A 23,035-nucleotide genomic window follows, 5' to 3' on the forward strand; every position below is an offset into this window, starting at 1 on the left:
GACCATACATATGAATATCTGCATTATTACAATCTGTTTATCTGTTCATGACTCAATAGAAATTCAGAGTTTCTTTTGATTATGAAATAGTCCTTGGGAAGGCAAGTGTTTTGATGAATTATTTTAAGAAAGCATGAGATATGTTTTTTCATCGACACCATCAAGAGCTCTGGAAAACTCCCATCCGTAGCTTCCAAACTCATAGTTCCCTTACCCCGCACTTCTCGTTTCTACCTCCAACCCAAGATCCACAAATCTGACTGTCTGGGTAGGCTCATTGTCTCCTCCTGTTCCTGCTCCATTAAACTTGTATCTGTGTACTTGAACTCCATTCTGTCTCCATTCCCATGACACATCCGTAACATTTCACATGCTCTTGATTTCCTCAATAACTTTCAATTCCCTGGCCCTGACCACCTCATTTTCACCATGAATGTTAAGTCCCTAATCACTTCTAACCCTGTCAAGAAGACCTTGTAGCTCTCTGCTTCTTTTTCAACAAAAGACCCAACCAGTTCCCCTCCATCACCACCCTCTTCCATCTGGCAAAACTGGTCCCCACCGTTAATAAATTTTTCTTTGGCTCCTCCCACTTTCTTAAAACCCTGAGGGGTAGCCATGGGCACCTGCACGGGCTCCAGCTCTCTAGGTGCGACTTCATGCACTCATGCTGTGTTCATCAATCTCATCAACTTTGCCTCTATCTTCCACCCTGCACTTAAGTTCACTTGGTCCATTTCTGACAACTCTTTCCCATTTCTTGATCTCTCTGTTTCCACCTCTGGAGACAAACTATCGACCGACATCTTTTATAACCCTGCTGATTCCCATGGATATTTTGACTATACCTCCTCCTATTCTGTCTTTTGTAAAAACTCTTATTCCCATTTCTCAGTTTCTTCATCTCTGTCTCATCTGTTCCCTGGATGTGGCTTTCCTTTCCAGCACAGCAGAGATGTCCTCCTCCTTCAAAAAAAATGGGGTTTCCCTTCCTCCCCCATTGATGCTGCCCTCATCCACTTCTCCATTTCCTGAACATTAGCGCTCACCCTATTTTCCTGCCACCTTAACAGGGATAGAGTTCTTCTTGTCCTCACCTACTACCTCATGTATCCAACAGGTCATTCACTGCAACTTCAGCTATTTTCAATGGGATCTTACCAACAGACACACCTTCACCTCCCCCCACCCCACCCCACTGTCCGCTTTCCACAGGGATCTCTCTCTCTGTGATTCCCTTGTCCATTCTTCGTTCCCCACTAATCTCCCTCTTGGTGCATATCTTTGCAAGTGATGGAAATGCTACACCTGCTTATTTACCTTACCCCCCCACCTCCATTCAGGGCCCCAAACAGTCCCTCCAGGTGAGGCAACTCTTCACCTGCGAATCTCTTGGTGTCTTTTACTGTATCTGGTGCTCCTGATGCAGTTTCCTGTACGTTGGTGAGACCCAACATAAATTGGGCAACCCTTTTGTCAAGCAACTCTGCTCCATCCTCCAAAAGTGGAAATCCCTCATGGCCAATCGTTATAATTCCTGTCTCCGTTCCCATTTTGAGAATTTGGTCCTTGGCCTCCTCTTTATAATGAGGCCATCTCATAGTAACACCTCAAATCCATCTAATTAGCCTCCAACTTGATGGCATGAAAAACCATTTTGTCCTTCTGTTATTTTTTTTTTACCTCCTGCTTCCCACTTCTATTTCCCCCTTTAGCCTCTTATCTCTTCTCACCTACCTATCACTTCCCCCTGGTGCCCCTCCTTCTTCCCTTTTTCCTATGGTTCACTCTCCTCTCTTGTCAGATTCCTTCTTCTCCAATTCTTTACCTTTCCCACCCACCTGGCTTCTTCTGTCACCTTCTAGCTAGTCTTCCACCCACCTTTTTATTCTGGCATTTTCCCACTTCCTTAACAGTCCTAAATAAGGATCTCAGCCTGAAACGTCGACTGTTTATTCATTTCCTCAGATGCTGCCTGACCTGCTAGGTCCCCCAGCATTTTCTGTGTGTTTATGATTACAAATGGAAAGGACCGTCACCATCTAGGACATGTCCTCTTCCTGTTACTACCATCAGGGAAACAGTACAGGAGCCTGAAGATGAATACTCAATGTTTTAGGAACAGCTTCTTCTCCACCATCAGATTACTGAAGGGTCCATGAAACCATGAACACTACCTCACTATTCCTCTTTTGTATTGTGTTGTAGAAATGCTTTTATGTCTTGCACTGTTCTGCTACAGAGCATGACATATGTCAATGCTAATAAACTTGATTCTGAGATCCTATCCAAGGATAGAACATGTCTGTACTAACTTTGATGTCAATCTAATGTAATCCTGTCTGCCTGCACATAGTCTATATCCCTCTAATCCCTCTTTGTTCAAATGTAAAATGTGTTTTTGCCCAGAATCAAAATGGGGACCTTTCCTGTATGAGGCAAATGCAATAACTGCCAGACCACAAAGCATAAAGGAAATAAAATCAATCAGTTTTGTTATCATTATCTTAGATGACATGAAGTTTGTTTTGTGACTGCTGTACAGTGCTTGGGGGAAGAAGAGATGATGGACATCAAACATGTTGGAGTGGTTTATAGACTAACGGTGGCAATATACACTGGATTCTGGTTGATTGGATCATTGGTTAATCAGGCCAGCTGCTTATTTGGGAGAACTCTTAAGGATTGTAAAATGCATAAAGCTGGAAAAGGCTGCAAAAGCACTTCTAAAGACCTGCGTGTTCATCAGTCCATAGTAAGAGAAATTGTCTACAAATGGTGGAAATTCATTACTGTTAGTACTCTCCCTAGGAGTGGGCATCCTGTAAAGATAACACCAAGAGCTCAACATGCAATGCTGAAGGAGGGGAAAAAGAACCCAAGGGTAACAACAAAAGACCTGTAGAAATCTTTATAGAACTTGTTAAAGTCTCTTTCATGTGTCCACTATGAAAAAACTCTGAAAAAGAATGGTGTTCATGGAATGACATCACAGAGTAAACAACCTCTCTGCATATATAAAAAAAATTGTTGCACACCTCAAGTTTGCAAAAGGCCACCTGGATGTTCCACAATGCTTCTGGGACAATGTTCTGTGGACAGATGAGACAAAAGTTGAACTTCTTGGCAGAAATGCAGACCGCTATGTTTGGAGGAAAAAGAGCACGGCACACCAAAAGCAAAACCTCATTTCAGCTGTAAAGCATGGTGGAAAGGGCATCAAGGCTTTGGGCTGCTTTGCTGCCTCAGTGCCTGGTCAGCTTGCAGTCTTTGAGGGAACCATGAATTCAAAATTGTATTGACATTTTACAGAAGAATGTCAAGTTAGTGGTCTGTCACCTGAAGCTTAATGCAAGTTGGATGATGCAACAAGACAATGATCCGAAACACGAGTAAATCAACAAGAGAATGGTTTAAAAAGAAGAAAACTTGTGTTTTGGAATGGCCAAGTCAGAATCCAGACTTTAACCCAATTGAGATACTGTGGCATGACCTTAACAGTTTTGTTCATGCAAGGTATCCCAGAAATATTGATGATCTGAAACAGTTTTGTATGGAGGGATGGTCTAAAACTCCCCCTTGCTCCTGTGCAAATCTCATCAGCAGCTACAGGAAACATTTTGTGGAGATTACTGATGTTAAAGGAGGTCTACCATTCATCAAGTACTAGGGTTCAGATACTTTATCCAGTTTGGACTGTGAATGATTAAACAATGTGTTCAAAAAAGACATGAAAACTACAATTGTTTGAGTGTAATTAGTTTAGGCAGAATGTGTTTGTCTATTATTGTGATTTAGATGAAGATTCAACCTCATTTTATGAGTATTTAATGCTGAAAATGAGGTAATTGCGAAGGGTTCTGAAACTTATTCTTGTAATTGCCTTTGCCTAATATTTTTGATAATACTTTTGATTAGTACTATGAAGGAACCCAAAGAATTTTTTAAAGAACCCTTTGTTTCAATCTATACCAGTGGGGATAACTGAAATCTTTCTTTGAATTATCACTCATAAATTGGCACGTTGGTGAGAGGGTTGGTGTGCCAAAATTGTCATACTTTCGTTGCAAAATTCAAGGACTGTGATCTCCATATGTAAGTTAGAGGATGTTCATGAGAATAATTCCAAGAATGAAAGGGTTAACTTATGAAGACTATTTAGTGACTCTGGGCATGTGCTCGCTGGAATTTAGAAGAATGAAGGGGGTTCATTCATGAAAGGCTTAGTTAGAGTGGATGTGGAGAGGATGTTTCCTATAGTGGGAGAGTCTGGTACCAGAAGGCACAACCTTGGAAAAGAAGGATGTCCTGTTAAAACAGAATGAGGGGGATTTTTTTCAGCCAGAAGGTGGTGAATTTGTGGAATTTATTGCCACTGACTGCTGTGAAGGCCAAGTCATTGAGTATGCTTGAAGCAGAGGTTGATAGGTCTTAATTAGTTAAGAGAATTGATGGTAATGGGGAGAAGGTGAGAGAATAAAGTTGAGTGGGATGATAAGTCACCCATAGTGGAATGGCAGAACATACTTGGTGAGCTGAATGGCCTAATTCTGCTCCTGTGTCTTATGGTCAATTTCTAGCGTGGCTATCTGCATTCAAGTATGGAAATTTTGATGAGCTAAGGTGGTGATTGATGGAAGTAAAAGGGTTTCATTGTTCTCTTCCCATTAGAAGAAGGAGCAGGAGCATTTACAGCTGAAGATCTTGGTGCTTCGAAATGAACTCGAGAGACAGGAGAAGGCACTGGGCCGTGAGCTGGAGATGTTGCAAAAAGAACTGATTGCATTCCATGACAAGGGTGAGCCTATATTTTACAGAAGTACCTGGATTTATTTTGTTTATGATATTGGCAAAGCTACAATTCCTGTAATATTGATGTGTGTCAGGTGAAGACAAACTTTGAGCATTTTTTATAGTTTCATAAAACATAGAGCAGTAAGCACAATATACAGTAGGCCCTTTGGCCGATGATGTTGTCCTGAATTGTTAAAATACTCCAGTATCAATCTAACTCTTTTCTCTCACATAGCAATCATTTTTCTTTCATCCATGTGCCTATCTAAGAACCTCTCCAATACAGGTCAATGAGTACAACAGCACAGTACATGCCCCTATGGTCCACGATGTTGTGCCAACTTTATAACCTACTCTAAGGACAATCTTGCCCTTCTTTCCTACATAGCCCTCCATTTTTTTTCCATCCATGTGCCAGTCTAAGAGTCTCTTATATGTCCTGATGTATTTGATTCTACCACCACCCTTGATGGCTTCCCCACTGGGAAGGTCAGATCACAACCTGGTGCATCTCAAACCCTGCTACGTGCCTCTAGTGAAGAGTAAACCTGCAACCTCGAGGACAATGAGGAAATGGTCGGAGGGAGGGAGACACTCCAGAGTTATTTTGAGGTGACAGACTGGCAGGCACTCTGTGAGCCACATGGAGAGGACATTGATGGGCTCACACAGTGCATCACTGGTTACATCAACTTCTGTGTGGACTGCAATGTTCCAGCAAGAACTGTCCTTTGTTATTCAAATAACAAGCCATGGGTAACAAAGGACATTAAGGACATCCTGAACACTGAAAAGAGGGCGTTTAGAGATGGAAATAGGGAGGAGCTGAGGACAATACAGAGGGACCTGAAAGCCAAGATCAGGGAGGCTAAAGACAGGTATAGGAGGAAGCTTGAGTGGAAATTCCAACAGAACAACATGAGAGAGGTCTGGAGTGTGATATGGACCATCACTGGGTTCCAGCAAACTAGCAACAGAGGAGCTGTAGGCAGTGTGGACAGGGCCAACGAACTTGACCTGTTCTTCAACAGATTTGACACTGTGGCCCCTGCCCATCCCCCACATGATTCCTCTGTTGTCAGCCCCCAACCAACACATACTCCACTCTCCCCTCCTACCCCTCCTCACAGCCCCCCCCCCCCCCGCTCACATGAATACACCCCTCCCCCACCTGAAACCACCACGGTGGGCTTCACAGCTGAACAGGTGAGAAGACAGCTGAAATGTCTCCACCTAAGCAAGGCTGTAGGCCTGGATGGTGTCAGCCCCAGGGTGCTCAAAGCCTGTGCCCACCACCTATGTGGAGTACTTCACCATGTCTTCAACCTGAGCCTGAGTCTCCAGAAGGTTCCTTTGCTGTGGAAGATGTCTTGCCTTGTCCCTGTACCGAAGACGCCGTGCCCCAGTGACTCCAATGACTACAGACCGGTGGCATTGACGTCCCGCATCATGAAGACCCTGGAGAGACTTGTTCTAGAGCAGCTCCGGCCTATGGTTAGGCCACACTTAGACCCTTTCCAGTTTGCCTACCAGCCCCGACTAGGAGTTGAGGATGCCATCGTCTACTGCTGAACCATGTCTACGCCCACCTGGACAAGCCGGCGAGCACTGTGAGGGTCATGTTTTTTGACTTCTCCAGTGTGTTCAACACCATCTGCCCTGCTCTGCTGGGTGAGAAGCTGACAGTGATTCCCTGGTGTCATGGATTATTGATTACCTGACTGACAGACCACAGTAAGTGCGCTTGCAACACTGTGTGTCAGACAGAGTGGTCAGCAGCACTGGGGCTCCACAGGGGACTGTCCTGTCTCCCTTTCTCTTCACCATCTACACCTCGGACTTCAACTACTGCACAGAGTCTTGCCATCTTCAGAAGTTTTCTGATGACTCTGCCGTAGTTGGACGCATCAGCAATGGAGATGAGGCTGAGTACAGGGCTACAGTGGGAAACTTTGTCACATGGTGTGAGCAGAATCATCTGCAGTTTAATGTGAAAAAGACTAAGGAGCTGGTGGTGGGCATGAGGAGAGCTAAGGCACTGGTGACCCCTGTTTCCATCCAAGGGGTCAGTGTGGACATGGTGGAGGATTACAAATACCTGGGGATACGAATGGACAATAAACTGGACTGGTCAAAGAACACTGAGGCTGTATACAAGAAGGGTCAGTGCTGTCTCTACTTCCTGAGTAAGTTTAACATCTGCCGAACGATGCTGAGGGTGTCCTACGAGTCTGTGGTGGCCAGTGCTATCATGTTTGCTGTTGTGTGCTGGGGCAACAAGCTGAGGGTAGCGGACACCAACAGAATCAACAAACTCATTCGTAAGGCTAGTGATGTTGTGGGGGTGGATCTGGACTCTCTGACGGTGGTGTCTGAAAAGCGGATGCTGTCCAAGTTGCATGCCATCTTGGACAATGTCTCCCATCCACTCCGTAATGTACTGGTTAGGCACAGGAGTACATTCAGCCAGAGACTCATTCCACCAAGTTACAACACTGAGCGTCATAGGAAGTTGTTCCTGCCTGTGGCCATCAAATTTCACATCTCTTCCCTCAGAGTGTCAGACACCCTGAGCCAATAGGCTGGTCCTGGACTTACTTCCACTCGGAATAATTTTCTTATTATTATTTAGTTATTTATGGTTTTATATTGCAATATTTCTATGCTATTCTTGGTTGGTGCAACTGTAACGAAACCCAGTTTCCCTCGGGATCAATAAAGTATGTCTGTCTGTCTGTCTGTTCAATAAGCCCACATACATGTTAATCTTACACCTGACATCCCTACATCCCTCCATTCACCATAAAATTATGCCCCTGGTATTGGCCATTTCTACCCTGGGAAAATGTCTGTGGCTCACTTCTCCATCTATGCATTTTATCATCTTGTACACGTCTATCAATTTACTTCTCATTCTCCTGTTGCATTTTACAATGCAGAAGATAAAACATTCATGTTAAATGTTTGAGTGAAAATAGTAGCTATTGTCTGAGCAGATGGGACTGAACATGAGATCATCTATAGTTTTTGCTAATTTAATTGATTCATGGGAGAAAAATGTGGTCTTGTAAACATAAGAGATTACGCAGATGCTTGAGAAACTCAGTAGGTCAGACAACATCTGCCAAGAGGTATAAAGAGAATCTTGATGAAGGGTCTCAGCCTGAAACATCACTGTTTATTTCCATCCATAGATGCTGCCTGACCTGCTGAGTTCCTCCAGCAAGATATGTGTATTGCTTTAGATTTCCAGCATCTGCAGTACCCCATATCAAAGAGTGCCCTAAAAATGGTGTCCTCGTTGTCATGACAATCAGTAGATAAATTTCTTTTCTGATTCATATTCAAGATCTAACTGTTGTCAACAACAGAGTTTTAAGCTGTCGTTCTGAGACATCAGATATTTGCATTTGCCCATTAAGATTTGGGACCAATTTGATTTAAATTAACTTTATTTTGTTTTACACAGCATCTGGAAAAGTTTGTCTCCAGTGCTATCACTCATTCTCAGTTCTGTGTTGAGCACTGTGTGTCGAGTACATATTAGAAAAGTGTGGAAGTTGAAATTGGCCTAGACTGTAGCTGGTTAGCATGAAATTATTAAGTAACTGAAGATGATAATTGTTGGAAATCCCACATTTTCTCAATTTGGATAGGAGTCAAATCCTTCAGTGTGACAAGTTGCTATTAATGTAGATATCACTGGAATATATTTAGTTAAAATTGGTGAAATTCCTAACACAAAGCCCTCTCTAGTGAGTTGAATTAAAATGTAATTGAGATCATTAATTCTCATAAATCAGCCTAAGGTATTATGTTTAATATGTGTGAGTTGCAACCATTGACACTTACAACTTATAATTACCTTTATAAAGCATTTCACGCGATTGTGCAAATGGTTTTAGTTTCTTCAAAAAACAAAATCTTGAGGGCTGTAATGACCATATTTGAAGGAAATAATGAACAAAATTGAAACAATGATTTTGTGCCCCAAGAGATGGTGTTTCTAAGAGGTTTTTTGTAAGGTTTTACAATCCATATGCATTGGGATAGAAGACGGCTCGATCTTGTTTTCAATGGGATAAGGGGAAACAACTGTGTACAGTCCCTCTGTTTTTGAGGTTTTTTTTAGCTATTTCATTATTTATCTGGTTTTCTTTTGTCTTTAAAAAGGCACTTTGCTGTCATCAAGTTAGTATCAGATGTCAGCTCTTCATTATCAAAGTAAGATAAAATCGCCTTGAGGAAGAAAGGAAATTGGTTTTGTCAGTATATTGCAGAGTAACAAATGGATTAGGGAGGAGGTGAACTAGATAGAATTACTGTAGTTGGAACAGTTCCAGTTTGGGAATGCTGTACTTACCTGTAACACACTTATATCAATATTCTCTGAATGATAATACTATGCATTCTGTGGCCACCTCATGCATTTCTCTGGTCTTCTGCTGTTGTGGCCTATCCACTTCAAGGTTTGAGGTGTTGTGCGCTGCTCACACACCAATGTTGTAACAATGGTTATTTGAGTTACTGCTGCCTTCTTGTCAGCTTGAACCAAACTGGTCATTCTCATCTGATCTTTCTCATTTACAAGGTGTTTTCACTCATAAGATGTTTTTTTTTGTTTTTCATTCTATTCTCTGTACACTCTCAAGTCTGTTGTACGTAAGTATCCCAGGAGATCAGCAGTTTTTGAGATACTCAAATCACCCCATCTGGCAGCAACAGTCATTCAATGGTTAAAGTCATTTAGATCACATTTCTTCCCCATTCTAATGTTTGGTCTGAACAACAACTGAACCTCTCGACTTTCATCTACGCATTGAGTTGTGCCATATGATTGGTGATTAGATATTTGCATTAACAAGCAGGTTTAAGGGTGTACGTAATAAAGTGGCCACTGAGTGTATCGAAAAGTTGCAAGAACTGAAGAGGGTGAATATAAACAACAACTTGTCCTGCAAATGCTCCTGAAATCATCCTAACAATTTACACATTCGTGTTAAGTGGACTGTTTATCACATAAGAACATAAAAGAGGAAAGCTAAATTTAGCATGCAAATCATCACAAGTCCTTTAGTCGGATTTCCTATCTCTGTTCAGGTATGGAGAAAATACGGGACCATTGACTTGTCAGCAGTTTTGGTTTTTCTTTTCGATCCCAATTGAATAGAGCGCTGGAAATATATGGTGGAGGTTTTGATGCCAAGAAACATCAATCTAACAGTAACTTATAGTCAGAATGGAAAGTTGCTTCTTTTATTTCGTTTTATTTTTTTTAATGATATAATGCGGAACTGGCCCAAAGAGCCACACTGCCCACCAACCCACTTACTTAACCCATGCCTACTCACAGGGCAATTTACACTGACCAATTAACCTACTAATTGGTATGTCTTTGGATTGTGAGAAGAAACAGGAGCACTCAGAGGAAACCCATGCAGTCATGGCGAGAATGTACACATTCCTTATAGACGGTGTTGGAATTGAACCCTGAACTGTAGTAGCATCGACTGTGTCTTCCCTCCACAGCTCCAGTCACTTTGGTACAATGGCTGCTTTTACAAAGTTAACAAAAGGAAGCTTTGCTTTTTTAATTTATGGTAAGTACTTTGATAAAAACATTTATACTTTGATTTAATTTATCAACTTGCACATTTGTGATACAGTCGGAAACATTTGTGAAGTATGTTTTGTCCTTCTGATAGACTGACAGCTAGTGAAGGTTTGGCATAACTTCACCAGATTAGACCTTGCTAGATAAATAATGTTAAGGCCCTGTGTTGCCAGTATCCAAGTACATAATCAGATTTGTGGCATTCATGCAATTAGTTAAGAGTTGCAAGCATTCAGAACTTGCTGGAGACAGGAGATTGTAGATGGTAGTCTGGCTAAGGAATTTACTGGTCTGTAGGACATGGAACAGTACAGCACAGGAACAGACCCTTCAGCTTATAATGTTGTGCTGACCAACTAATCTAATCTTCTCTGCCTACACAATGTCCATTTCTTTATGTTTTCCTCACATTCATGTGCCTATCTGAAAGTCTCTTAAAAGTCCCTAATGTACCTGCCTCTACCATCAATCCTGGCAGTGCATCCCATAAGACCATAAGACAAAGGAGCAGAAGTCGGCCATTTGGCCCAATCGAGTCTGCTCTGCCATTTTATCATGAGCTGATCTATTCTCCCATTTAGTCCCACTCCCCTCATAACCTTTGATGCCCTGGCTACTCAGATACCTGTCAATCTCTGCCTTAAGTACACCCAGTGACTTGACCTCCACTGCCACCCGTGGCAACAAATTCCACAGATTCACCAGGCACCCACCACACTCTGTGTAAAAAAAAACCTGGCCCCCACATCTCCTTTGCAATTAACAACTTTCACCTTCCACGCATGCTCTCTGGTTCGTGTTTAATTGTCATTCCAACATACAGGAATACCCATGACTACAGCCAGATGAAACAGTGTTACTGCAGGGCCAAGGTGGAAATACTGTACCAACAGTCACACACAGAGCACAAGGCACATATAGTACATATGAGTTACAGGCAGTCCCCGGGTTACGTACGAATTCCGTTCCTGAGTCTGTCTTTAAGTCGGATTTATACGTAAGTCGGAACAAGTACATCAGATATTATTTAACGTCAGTTAATCAAACGTTTGTCTTAGTATATAGTATATATTTTACCTTTCTATGCATATAAAACACTTAAGAAATGTATGTATTCCAATAATTAAACCACTGCGTTGCTTAGCAATAATTGTAGCTTTCATCGGGGCAGGGCCTTTCACATGCTCCATTATTCTCACTTTATCCGTTATACTTTAAAATTGTTCTGATCATTGACCAACTGTAACCTAACAATTTTCCAATGACCTATGGCGTTTCACGTCTTTCTAAATGCTTTATTATTTCCACTTTATTTTCAATCGCGATCGCTTCTCGTCAATGGAACAGAAGCACTGTGGGCGGCATGTCCTGAGCTCCGCCAGCTCCCGAGGTCCACTGGGTCTTAAGGACCACTGCACTGAGGCAGGCTAAACGAGACAAGTGGGGGCTGTGCTAGTTTTGGGTATTTGATCCTCCACAATATTCTGCGTGGGAATTTAAATTGGAGGTGGTAGTGTTTTTTTCACGAGGTTGAGTTGCGAACTCGACATCAACCCGGCATGGATGGTACGAGAATCACTGGATCAACATCAACCCGGCACAGGAGTGGTCTCTCACTGGATCGAACTCGAGAACCTATGTTCTCCAGCCCGGCGCTGATCTCACTGCGCCACCTGCCAACTGGAATGGGGTGGGGGGGTGCGGGGTCAGGGTAAATCTTACTAAGAAAAATTTAAGCCAAATACAAAGTTAAACACTCAACACACCGTCAACGGCAACGACTTAAAATGGCAGATGGCGTCACAATCAGACTTAAAATGGCGGACGGCATTCTCCTTCCTCGGTTTGTAAGTACGAGTTGTCTGTAAGTCGGTCATTCGTAACTCTGGGACTATCTGTAGTTGTTTAATTGCTGTAAATTGTTCTGAGCATTTGGCTGCAGGGTTAAATCTTTGGATAGCTAAAGGAATTCAAAATTTTTTAGTACAAAAGACTTTGAATCTTTCCTGCAAATATACAATTTTTCCTTTTTTGTACTGTATTTTCTTTTTGCATTGTTCTGCCAAGCAGTTTTTTCTCCAGTCTTGCTGTACAGTTTCGGTCAGAAGTGTTGACTGTACTCTTTTCCATAGATGCTGCTTGACCTTCTGAGTTCCTCCAGCATTTTGTGTGTGTTGCTTGGATTTCGAGTATCTTCAGATTTTCTCTTGATTGTGGACATACTGTATTGGCACTGGAATATGTGGCGACACTTAAGGGCTTCCCCAACATATCCTTGGGTGTGCTGGTTGTTGATGCAAACAATACATTTCACAGTATGTTTTAATATGCATGTGATAAATAAATGAATCTGAATCTGAGGAGGTACAGGAGCCTGAAGAGACACACTAAATGATTTAGGAATAGCTTCTTCCCCTCCACCATCAGATTTCTGTATGTTTCAACATACTTGTGATAAATAACTAAGAATCTGAAGCATTTCCACATCTCTGCCCACTCACTTATCAGTTTGTACTGTTCTCCTGTTTATGATTTTCTGCTCCACTGCAAAGTCTCTTCAAGGGATGTCTACCCTGAAGAAGTTTAAATCTTCTCTTCAAGGGGAGTTTGCTGAGACCCCGTCTCACTGTTCCCCCTACTCCCCATGATCTCTGCTTCACCTATCACTTAGCTATGTTCCTTCCCCTTGCCCCTCTCCCCCCCCCCACCTTTTTATTCTGGCATCTCTACCTTCCTTTCCAATCCTGAAGGAGAGACTTGGCCTGAAACGTCAACTGTTCATTTTTTTCCACAGTTGTTGCCTGACTTTCTGAGTTCCTCCAGCATTTTGTGTGTGTTGCTTTGGATTTCCAGCATCTGCAGACTTTCTCATGTTTGTAGTTTGTACTGTTTGTCCTCATTCAAGGCATTGATGGATAAGCAAATTGTTATATTTTAAAACCTGGCGATATAATTGTAAAAGTTAAAATATTTGCTCAACAATAAATTATGTTCATATTTTTTGGATCATAGACCCTTATTAATTTTTCAAATTTGGTCTCAATCCTTCTCATTACAAACGTATGGACAAACTGAGGGATTCAGATTTTCCAAGGCATGGGAATTTACTTGTATTGTTAATCCACAGTCTCAATCACTTAGATCACATTATTCTGATGTTTGGTCTGAACTGAACAGCAACTGACCATGTCTATAGGCACTGCCATGGTAGCATAACGGTTATTGCAGCACTATTACAGTTGAGTTCACTTCTAGTGTCCACAGTAAGAATGCTTGTACACCTTTCCCGTGAGCATGTGTGTTTCCTCCGAGTGCTCCGGTTTCCTCCTACGTTCCAAAGGTGTACTGGTTTGTAGGTTAATTGGTCATTGTAAATTGTCCTACAATTAGGCTGGTGTTAAATCGCTGAATTGTTGCATGGCACGACTCGGTGGGGCAGAAGGTCCTCTTCCACGCTGTATATCTAAAGAAATAAATAATACACTGAGTTACTGCCACCTGATTAGCAAATTAGGTATCTGCATTAAAGTACAGTTGTACCTAATAAAGTGGCCACTGATTGTATTTTTTTCCCTCTTGCATGTAAGAACTTGTATTTTTCAGAGTGAAAGCTTGTTAGGTGAATTTTTCCGTTTTGTTGAAACGCGATCAGGAAGGGCGGGTATCAGCTCTAAACCTGTTACATCACCACCTTGAAATCAGATCCATGGGCTGTTGTTCAAGTTAGCCACAGTCTTTTTTTTAAAAAAGGAGGATGTTTCTACTTGGCTCCAGTATCGCCTGTGGCTAGTTGCTATTGTATTTTTCTATCTTTCCTGCTTATCTTCTACAACTGTGCATTTAAAAACAAAAGTCCAAATTCTTCTGCCTCTTGTGATTGTATTCCAGTGGCATGTTGAGGACATGTTCAACAGTGAGCTGCCAAAATTCTCAGTTCCATCTGAATTATTGAATTCAGATCATAAAGCGGAATTGGAAAAATAAAGCAAGTTCTGATTGCCTTGCTCTATCTGAACCAAGAATTTCCATGTTAATAAAAATTCTAAAAACCAGTTACTTGCTGACTGCTTGGGCTGCTGCCTTTTGGAGCTATCTGCAAGTAACTGATTTTCAGAATTACTATTAATGTGGAAATTCTTGGTCCAGGTAGAGCAGGGAGATCAGAAACTGAATTCCAATGAGTGGATTGGAAATAGCGTGAAAATTACTTGTGCGGAATTAGTGTCTTTTAGTTCTAGTTGACAGATAGTTTGTACATCTCTATTGATCTAAAGCCTACTAGGTCACTACAGAAAGAAAAATGTGAAATTAGACATAGTATTGAGAATCATAAGTAACATTTTCTTTCTTTGGTGACTGAGCAGGTTTTAATTGTAATTCCTATAAATAATAATACATGTAATTCTTTTGCACGTGTTAGGAGTTTGCTATGGTATGTTGGAGTGTCATGCAACAAGAACGCAAGAATTACATAAAAATGCTAGAGATTAAAGTACGGATATGGAATAAAACGTGCATGAATACCTAAGTGCCACCATACTCTTGGCCTTCATAAATCAGAGTACTGAGTACAGAAGCTGGGATGTTATGGTGAAGTTGTGTGAGATATTGGTGAGTTGATAATTTTAAAAAGGAAGATTTAAAAAGGTAAGCTTTATTGGTCACGTACACATCGAAACATATTGTGGCATGTGTCATTTATGTCAACAGGCAACATGGTCTGAGAATTGTTCTGGGCAGATGGCAAGTGTTGCCATGTTTCCGGTGCCAGCTTAGCATATCCACAACTCATTAACACTACCTGTACATCTTTGGAATGTGGGAGGAAACCAGGACACCATGCTGTCATGGGGAGAACATACAAATTCCTTACAGACAACGGCAGGAATCTGACACCGACTGGTGATTGCTGGTGCTGTAAAGTGATAGTGCTGACCACTACACTATGTATCGTGTGAAGTTTTGGTGGAGTTAGAATGCACGGTAATTATGGGAAAGAATGAAGGGAAGAAAGCAAGTGGAAGGCAAAGGCAAATGATGATGGAGACAGCAGCCAGAGAACTGGAAATTAATACCAGTGAATTGATCCACTTGACCCAAAACAGGAGTTCGTGGGCATGGCAGTCAAAGCTCAAACTGGGCATGGCACCTGATAATGATGATGAAGTTTTGGTCACCTAACTACAGGAAAGATATCAATAAGATCGAAAGAGCACGGAGAAAATTTTTCAAGGATGTTGCTGAGACTTGAGTACCCGAGTTATAAAGGAAGGCTGAATAGGTTAGGACTTTGTTTCTTGGGGCGTACAAGAATGAGGAGAGATTTGATAGAGGTATACAAAATTATGAGGGTTACAGATAGGGTAAAAGGAAGCAGGTTTTTTTCCACTGAGGTTGGGTGAAAATAGAATTAGAGGTAATAGGTTAAGGGTGAAAGGTGAAATACTTAAGGGGAATGTCTTCACTCGGAAGATAGTATGAGCATGGAACAAGCTGCCAGCAGAAGTTGTGCATGTGGGTTCGATTGCAACATTCAAGAGAAGTTTGGATAGGTATATGGAGAACTAAGACTGGATGAGCTGAAAGGCTTGTTTCTGTGCTGTAGTGTTCAAAGACTAAATGAAAACACTGGAAAATATTAAATCTATATGTTTTAGTTGTCAAATATAATCCTTTGATTTTGTACTTCAAATTAAGTCTATAGATTGGTTGTTTCTGTTTGTGGTGTTCTTGTCATATTGGACAGATGTTGAGCTGATCTTGAACAAAAGATGAAGCTGACGCATGATGTAGCATGTCTTCACTTGAGACTTTTTCATATTATTTCCTTTTGTCGTAAATCACCTGTATTGATTTGTATAAAGATTCCTTATGGAATGTGAATGTGAGGTATGTCGGCCTCTTGGGGAGAAGTAATCAAAAATCAGAAAACAACTGCTCATTGCTGGAAATCTAAAAGCAGCTACTGTTGTAAATATCAAACAGGTTGGGCAACAACTGGGGCAAGAAATAGTTCTGAGGTTGTAGGACTGTTCGTGAGTGTGTGTGTGTGTGTGTGTGAGAGAGAGAATGGTAGGGAGGAATGAAGGATTCCTTCTACTTCAGCCCTTTTCCTTTTCCCACCTGTCACCTCCCATCTCCTCACTTCATTCCCCCTTCCCCACCCACCTGACTTCACCTGTCACCTTCTAGCTTATCCTCCTTCACCTCCCCCACCTTCTTATTTTCGTTCCCATCCCCTTCCTTCCGAGTCTTGAAGAACTGTTTATTTCCATAGATGCTGCCTGACCTGTTGAGTTCCTCCAGCATATTATGTATGTTTCCAGAGAGGAGAGGAGCTTAATAAGATAAATAAATCTTAACCTGAATTTGAAATAATCTTTTATCAGCTCTGACTATTTCATAATTTCCAATTTCTTTTCATAGAACAGCACAGCATAGTACTGGCCCTTTGGCTCATGATGTTGTGCTGAAGCCTTTTAGCCTACTCTAAGATCAACATAACCCTTCCGTCCTACATAGCCTTCCATCTATGTGCCTAGCTTAGAGTGTCTTAAAAATCCCTAAAGTATCTTTTTCTACCATCACCCTTGACAGGCTGTTCCACACACCTCTGACATCTCCCCACTATATTTTCCAACAAACACCTTAAAATTATGTCTCGTAATATTAGTAATTTCCATTCTGGGAAATGTCTCTGGCTGCCCACTTGATCTGCCCTTCTTATCTTGCACCTCTATCATTCTTCTTCACTCCAAGAAAAAAAGCCCTAGCTCGCACAACCTTTTATGGCACTCAAGTGAGTGTAAGATTTTAGTTGTGCAGTGGGAACACAGTATATTTGTTGGCGCAACTTGAATCTTGATTTTTATCAGAAGCAGCACTGAAACTGTGGCAGTATTCATCTCCCTGTGAAGCATTTAGTAAGCTGATGTGATGAAGATGTGTTGTCACTCCTGTTGATGAATGGTTGTAAACTCAGTCAGCTCCATCATGGGCACTAACCTCTCCAGCATCGAGGGCATCTTCAAAAGACAATGCCTCAAAAAGTCAACATCCATCCATCACACATCACCTCTCTTCTCATCAGGGAGGAGGTACAGATAGGATCCTGAAGACTCACACTCAGTACTTTAGGAACAGCTTCTTCCACTCTGCCGTCAGATTTCTGAATAGTCAGTGAAACAACCCATGAATGCCACGTCACTATTTTTTCTCTTTCTGCCACTACTTATTTAATTTACTTAAATATATATTTATTTTAATTTATAGTATTTTTATGTATTGCTATGTACTGCTGTGGCAAAACAAGAAATATCACAACATATGTTAATGTTATTAAAATTGATTCTGGTGCCGCCTTCTCATTCTGCCATCAAGGAGGAGCCTGAATGTCCACACTCAAACATTTTAGGAATAGCCTCTTTCCCTCTGCCATCAGATTTCTAAATGGTCCATGAACTCTACCTCACTATTTGTCTTTTGCACCAGTGATTTATTTTTGAAATGTATAGCAATTTTCATGGCTTACATTATACTTCTGCCACAGAACAAAAAATTTATAATGTGCAGTTGTAGCTTATGAACCTTCTGCAATTACCTGGTTTTCTGCATTAATTACTCAAAAATGTGGTCTATTCTTCATCTAAGTCACAATAATAGACAAACACAATATGCCTAACCGAATAACATACAAGCAGTTGTACTTTTCAGGTCTTTATTGAACACGTTGTTTAATCATTCACAGTTCAGGCTGGGAAAAGTATTGAACTCTTGCAATTAATAACTGATAGAACCTCCTCCTTCAGCAGCAATAACCTCCAACAAACGTTTCCTGTAGCTGCTGATCAGACTTACACAAGGGTGAGCAGGGATTTTAGACCATCCTCCATATCAAACAGTTTCTGTTCATCAATATTTCTGAGATACCTTGCTTGAACAGCCCTCTTTAGGTCATGCCATAGCCCCTCTGTTGGGTTAAGGTCTGGACTCTGACTTGGCCATTCCAAAACATGAGCTTGTAGCGGTGTGCTACAAGCAGCGCTAAAATTACGACACGGAGTCGGTAACTGCAGTCGAAGGAAAAACTTTATTCGAAAACTTCAGCCTCACTTTTAAGCCTCTGTCAACCGGCCCCCCATGGCGAAGAGGCTCCAAAGCTCTGTGCTCGCGAACCCCCGTAGGCTATCTAATTGTGAGTCGGTTCGGATACGCTAGGAAATGAGGCGCTACATAACCCCCCCCCCCCAGAACCGGCGATACACCCCCCAATGTCCACAGCCTGGGCCAGAACCTGCTTGGGAGGTCGGCCTCTTCGCCGAGGCGCCGGAAACTCGGCCGGTTGCGCCAGGTCCACATGGGCCGGCTTGAGGCGGTCCACCGTGAAAACCTCCTCCTTCCCCCCAACGTCCAGCACGAACGTGGACCCGTTGTTCCGGAGCACCGTAAACGGCCCCTCGTATGGCCGCTGCAGCGGTGGCCGATGCCCGCCCCTTCGTACAAACACAAACTTACAGTTCCGTAGGTCTTTGGGTACGCAGGTCGGGTGCCGCCCATGCTGTGAAGTGGGTATGGGGGCCAGGTTACCGAGCTTCTCGCGAAGTCTGCCCAGGACTGCAGCGGGTTCTTCCTCTTGCCCCCTCGGGGCTGGTAGGAACTCCCCGGGGACGGCCAGGGGCGCGCCGTATACCAACTCGGCCGACGAGGCGTGCAGGTCATCCTTGGGCGCTGTGCGGATGCCGAGAAGGACCCAGGGAAGCTCGTCCGCCCAGTTGGCTCCCCGCAGGCGGGCCATGAGGGCCGACTTCAGGTGACGGTGGAAACGCTCCACTAGCCCGTTCGACTGTGGGTGGTAGGCAGTGGTGTGGTGCAGCTGAGTCCCCAAAAGGCTGGCCATAGCTGACCACAGGCTGGAGGTGAACTGGGCGCCTCTGTCGGAGGTAATGTGGGCTGGTACACCAAAGCGGGATATCCAGGTGGCGAGCAGGGCTCGGGCGCAAGATTCGGAGGTGGTGTCGGTGAGCGGGACCGCCTCTGGCCATCTTGTGAACCGGTCCACGATAGTCAGGAGGTAACGCGTTCCGCGCGACACTGGCAGGGGGCCCACGATATCCACATGAATGTGGTCGAAACGCCGGTGGGCGGGATGGAACTGCTGCGGTGGGGCTTTGGTGTGCCGCTGAACCTTGGCCGTCTGGCAGTGCATGCACGTTCTGGCCCATTCACTGACCTGTTTGCGGAGACCGTGCCAAACGAACCTGCTGGAAACCAGCCGGACAGTTGTCCGGATGGAGGGATGCGCCAAGTTATGAATGGAGTCGAAAACACGTCGCCGCCAGGCTGCGGGGACGACCGGACGGGGCTGGCCGGTGGCGACGTCACAGAGTAGGGTCCTCTCACCTGGGCCCACGGGGAAGTCCTGGAGCTGCAAACCAGAGACTGCAGTCCTGTAACTCGGAATCTCCTCATCTACCTGCTGTGCCTCTGCCAGTGCCTCAAAGTCTACCCCTTGGGAAAGGGCATGAACGGTAGGGCGAGAGAGCGCATCCGCCACGACATTGTCCTTACCCGAGACGTGCCGGACATCCGTTGTGTATTCAGAGATGTAGGACAGGTGGCGTTGCTGGCGGGATGACCAGGGGTCGGATGCTTTCGTAAACGCAAAGGTAAGCGGTTTGTGATCCGTGAACGCGGTGAAGGGCCGACCTTCTAGGAAGTACCTGAAATGCCGGATTGCCAGGTAGAGCGCCAACAGTTCCCGGTCAAAAGCACTGTACTTGAGCTCGGGTGGCCGCAGGTGTTTGCTGAAAAACGCCAGGGGTTGCCAGCGACCTGCGATGAGCTGCTCCAGCACCCCACCGACTGCCGTGTTTGATGCGTCCACTGTGAGGGCGGTAGGGGTGTCCATTCTGGGATGTACTAGCATTGCGGTGTCAGCCAAAGCTTCCTTCGTTTGAACGAAAGCGGCGGCGGACTCCTCGTCCCAGGTAATGTTCTTGCTCGGACCCGACATCAGGGCGAACAGGGGGTGCATGATCCGGGCAGCTGAAGGGAGGAAGCGGCGGTAGAAATTGACCATACCTACGAATTCCTGAAGGCCTTTGATCGTGGTGGGTCGGGGGAAGTGGCGGACCGCATCTACCTTAGCGGGCAGAGGGGTTGCCCCGTCTTTAGTAATCCTGTGGCCCAGGAAGTCAATGGTATCAAGTCCGAACTGGCATTTGGCAGGGTTGATTGTAAGACCGTACTCACTCAGTCGGGCGCAGAGTTGACGGAGGTGGGACAGATGCTCCTGACGACTGCCGCTGGCTATGAGGATGTCATCCAAATAGATGAACGCGAAGTCCAGGTCCCGTCCCACCGCGTCCATTAACCGCTGGAACGTCTGTGCGGCATTCTTCAGGCCAAACGGCATGCGGAGGAACTCGAAGAGGCCAAACGGGGTGATGAGAGCCGTTTTGGGGACGTCGTCAGGATGCATCGGGATTTGATGGTACCCTCGGACAAGGTCGACCTTGGAGAAGATCCGGGCGCCGTGCAGGTTTGCCGCAAAGTCCTGAATGTGCGGCACAGGGTAGCGGTCCGGTGTGGTAGCCTCGTTCAGCCTGCGGTAGTCGCCGCACGGTCTCCAGCCCCCCGTCGCTTTGGGCACCATGTGCAGGGGGGAAGCCCAGGGGCTGTCGGACCGCCGGATGATCCCCAATTCCTCCATTCTCTGGAACTCCTCCTTCGCCAGTCGGAGCTTGTCCGGGGGAAGCCGCCGAGCACGGGCATGGAGGGGTGGTCCCTGTGTCGGGATGTGGTGCTGTACGCCGTGCCTGGGCATGGCTGCTGTGAACTGCGGTGCCAGAACCGATGGGAACTCCGCCAGGACCCTGGTGAAATCGTTGTCGGACAGCGTGATGGAGCCAATGTGAGGGGCTGGCAACTGGGCCGCGCCCAGGGAGAACGTCTGAAAGGTCTCGGCGTGTACCAGTCTCTTCCTGGGCAGGTCAACCAGCAGGCTGTGAGCTCGCAAAAAATCCGCACCCAGAAGCGGTTGGGCTACGGCGGCCAGTGTGAAGTCCCATGTGAACTGGCTGGGGCCGAACAGTAGCTGCACCTGTCGGGTGCCAGAGGTCCTTACTGTGCTGCCATTCACGGCCCTCAGGGGGGGACCCGGTGCCCTGCTGCAGGTGTCGTAACTCGTCGGAGGTAAAACGCTGATCTCAGCCCCAGTATCGACCAAAAACCGGCGTCCCGACCTTCTATCCCACACATACAGGAGGCTATCCCGATGGCCAGCCGCCGTAGCCATCAGCGGCGGCTGGCCCTGGCGTTTCCCGGGAACTTGCAGGGCGGGCGGCAACGGCGGGCTTCTGCGCCCCACCGCTGGTGGTAGAAGCACCAGTGGTCATCGGGCCGGGGGTTAGTGGGCTCTGCGGCCGGGCCTGGACTGGTTTGCTGCCGGGAGCGTGGCTGGGAGATCTGTGCGATGGACGCCCCGCTCACCTTTTTGGCGTTCCACAGCAAGTCCGCCCGGGCTGCCACCTTCCGGGGGTCACTGAAATCCGCGTCGGACAGCAGCAGGCGTATGTCCTCGGGCAGCTGCTCCAGGAATGCCTGCTCAAACATGAGGCCTGTGTGTCCCTCGGCCAGAGACAACATCTCATTCATTAAAGCCGATGGAGGTCTGTCGCCCAAGCCATCCAGGTGCAGTAAACGGGCAGCCCGCTCGCGCCGTGAGAGTCCGAAAGTCCTGAGGAGCAGGGCTTTGAATTCCGTGTACTTGCCGTCTGCCGGGGGCGACTGTACGAACTCCGCGACCTGGGCAGCTGTGTCCTGGTCGAGGGAGCCCACCACGTAGTAGTAGCGGGTGTCTTCTGAGGTGATCCGGCGAACGTGGAATTGGGCTTCGGCTTGCTGGAACCATAGGTCCGGGCGCTGTGTCCAGAAACCCGGCAGTTTCAACAAAACCGCATGAACAGAGGCGGCGTCGGTCATTTCTGGTCCAAAAATCGTTTGGACCGTCGGGGTCACCAATTGTAGCGGTGTGCTACAAGCAGCGCTAAAATTACGACACGGAGTTGGTAACTGCAGTCGAAGGAAAAACTTTATTCGAAAACTTCAGCCTCACTTTTAAGCCTCTGTCAACCGGCCCCCCATGGCGAAGAGGCTCCAAAGCTCTGTGCTCGCAAACCCCCGTAGGCTATCTAATTGTGAGTCGGTTCGGATACGCTAGGAAATGAGGCGCTACAAGCTCCCTTTTTAAAACATTCTGTGGCTGATTTACTTTTCTGTTTGGGGTCATTGTCTTAATGCATCATCTAGCTTCTATTAAGCTTCCAGTGACAGACTGCTACCCTGACATTCTCCTGTAAGATCTCTTGATACCATTTTGAATTCATTGTTCTCTCAACAAATTCAAACTGTCCAGACCTTGAGGCAGCAAAGTAGCCCCAAACCATGATGTTTGTTCTACCATCTTCACAGTTGGGATGAGGTTTTAGTGTTGGTGTGCGGTGGCCTTTTTCCTCCAAAACATAGCAGTGTGCATTTTGCCAAGAAGTTCAGCTTTTGTCTCATTTGCCCACAGAACATTGTCCCAAAATTGCAAGCTGTCAGGTCTGGAGGCAGCAAGGCAGCCCC

General features: G+C 45.0%; 1 protein-coding gene across 4 annotated transcripts in view; it reads left to right on the top strand.

The window, feature by feature from the left end:
• uvrag (UV radiation resistance associated gene) overlaps nt 1-23,035 on the top strand; it is a 444,495-nt gene that overhangs the window by 152,197 nt on the left and 269,263 nt on the right. For all 4 annotated transcript variants that reach the window (XM_059963685.1, XM_059963683.1, XM_059963687.1 and 1 more), the window contains one exon: nt 4,672-4,798. In XM_059963685.1, the coding sequence (XP_059819668.1) occupies nt 4,672-4,798 (127 nt within the window). The remainder of the gene's footprint in view (nt 1-4,671; nt 4,799-23,035) is intronic.

Source organism: Hypanus sabinus, chromosome 3 (genome assembly GCF_030144855.1).
Source record: "Hypanus sabinus isolate sHypSab1 chromosome 3, sHypSab1.hap1, whole genome shotgun sequence".
NCBI classification, from domain to species: Eukaryota; Metazoa; Chordata; class Chondrichthyes; order Myliobatiformes; family Dasyatidae; genus Hypanus; species Hypanus sabinus.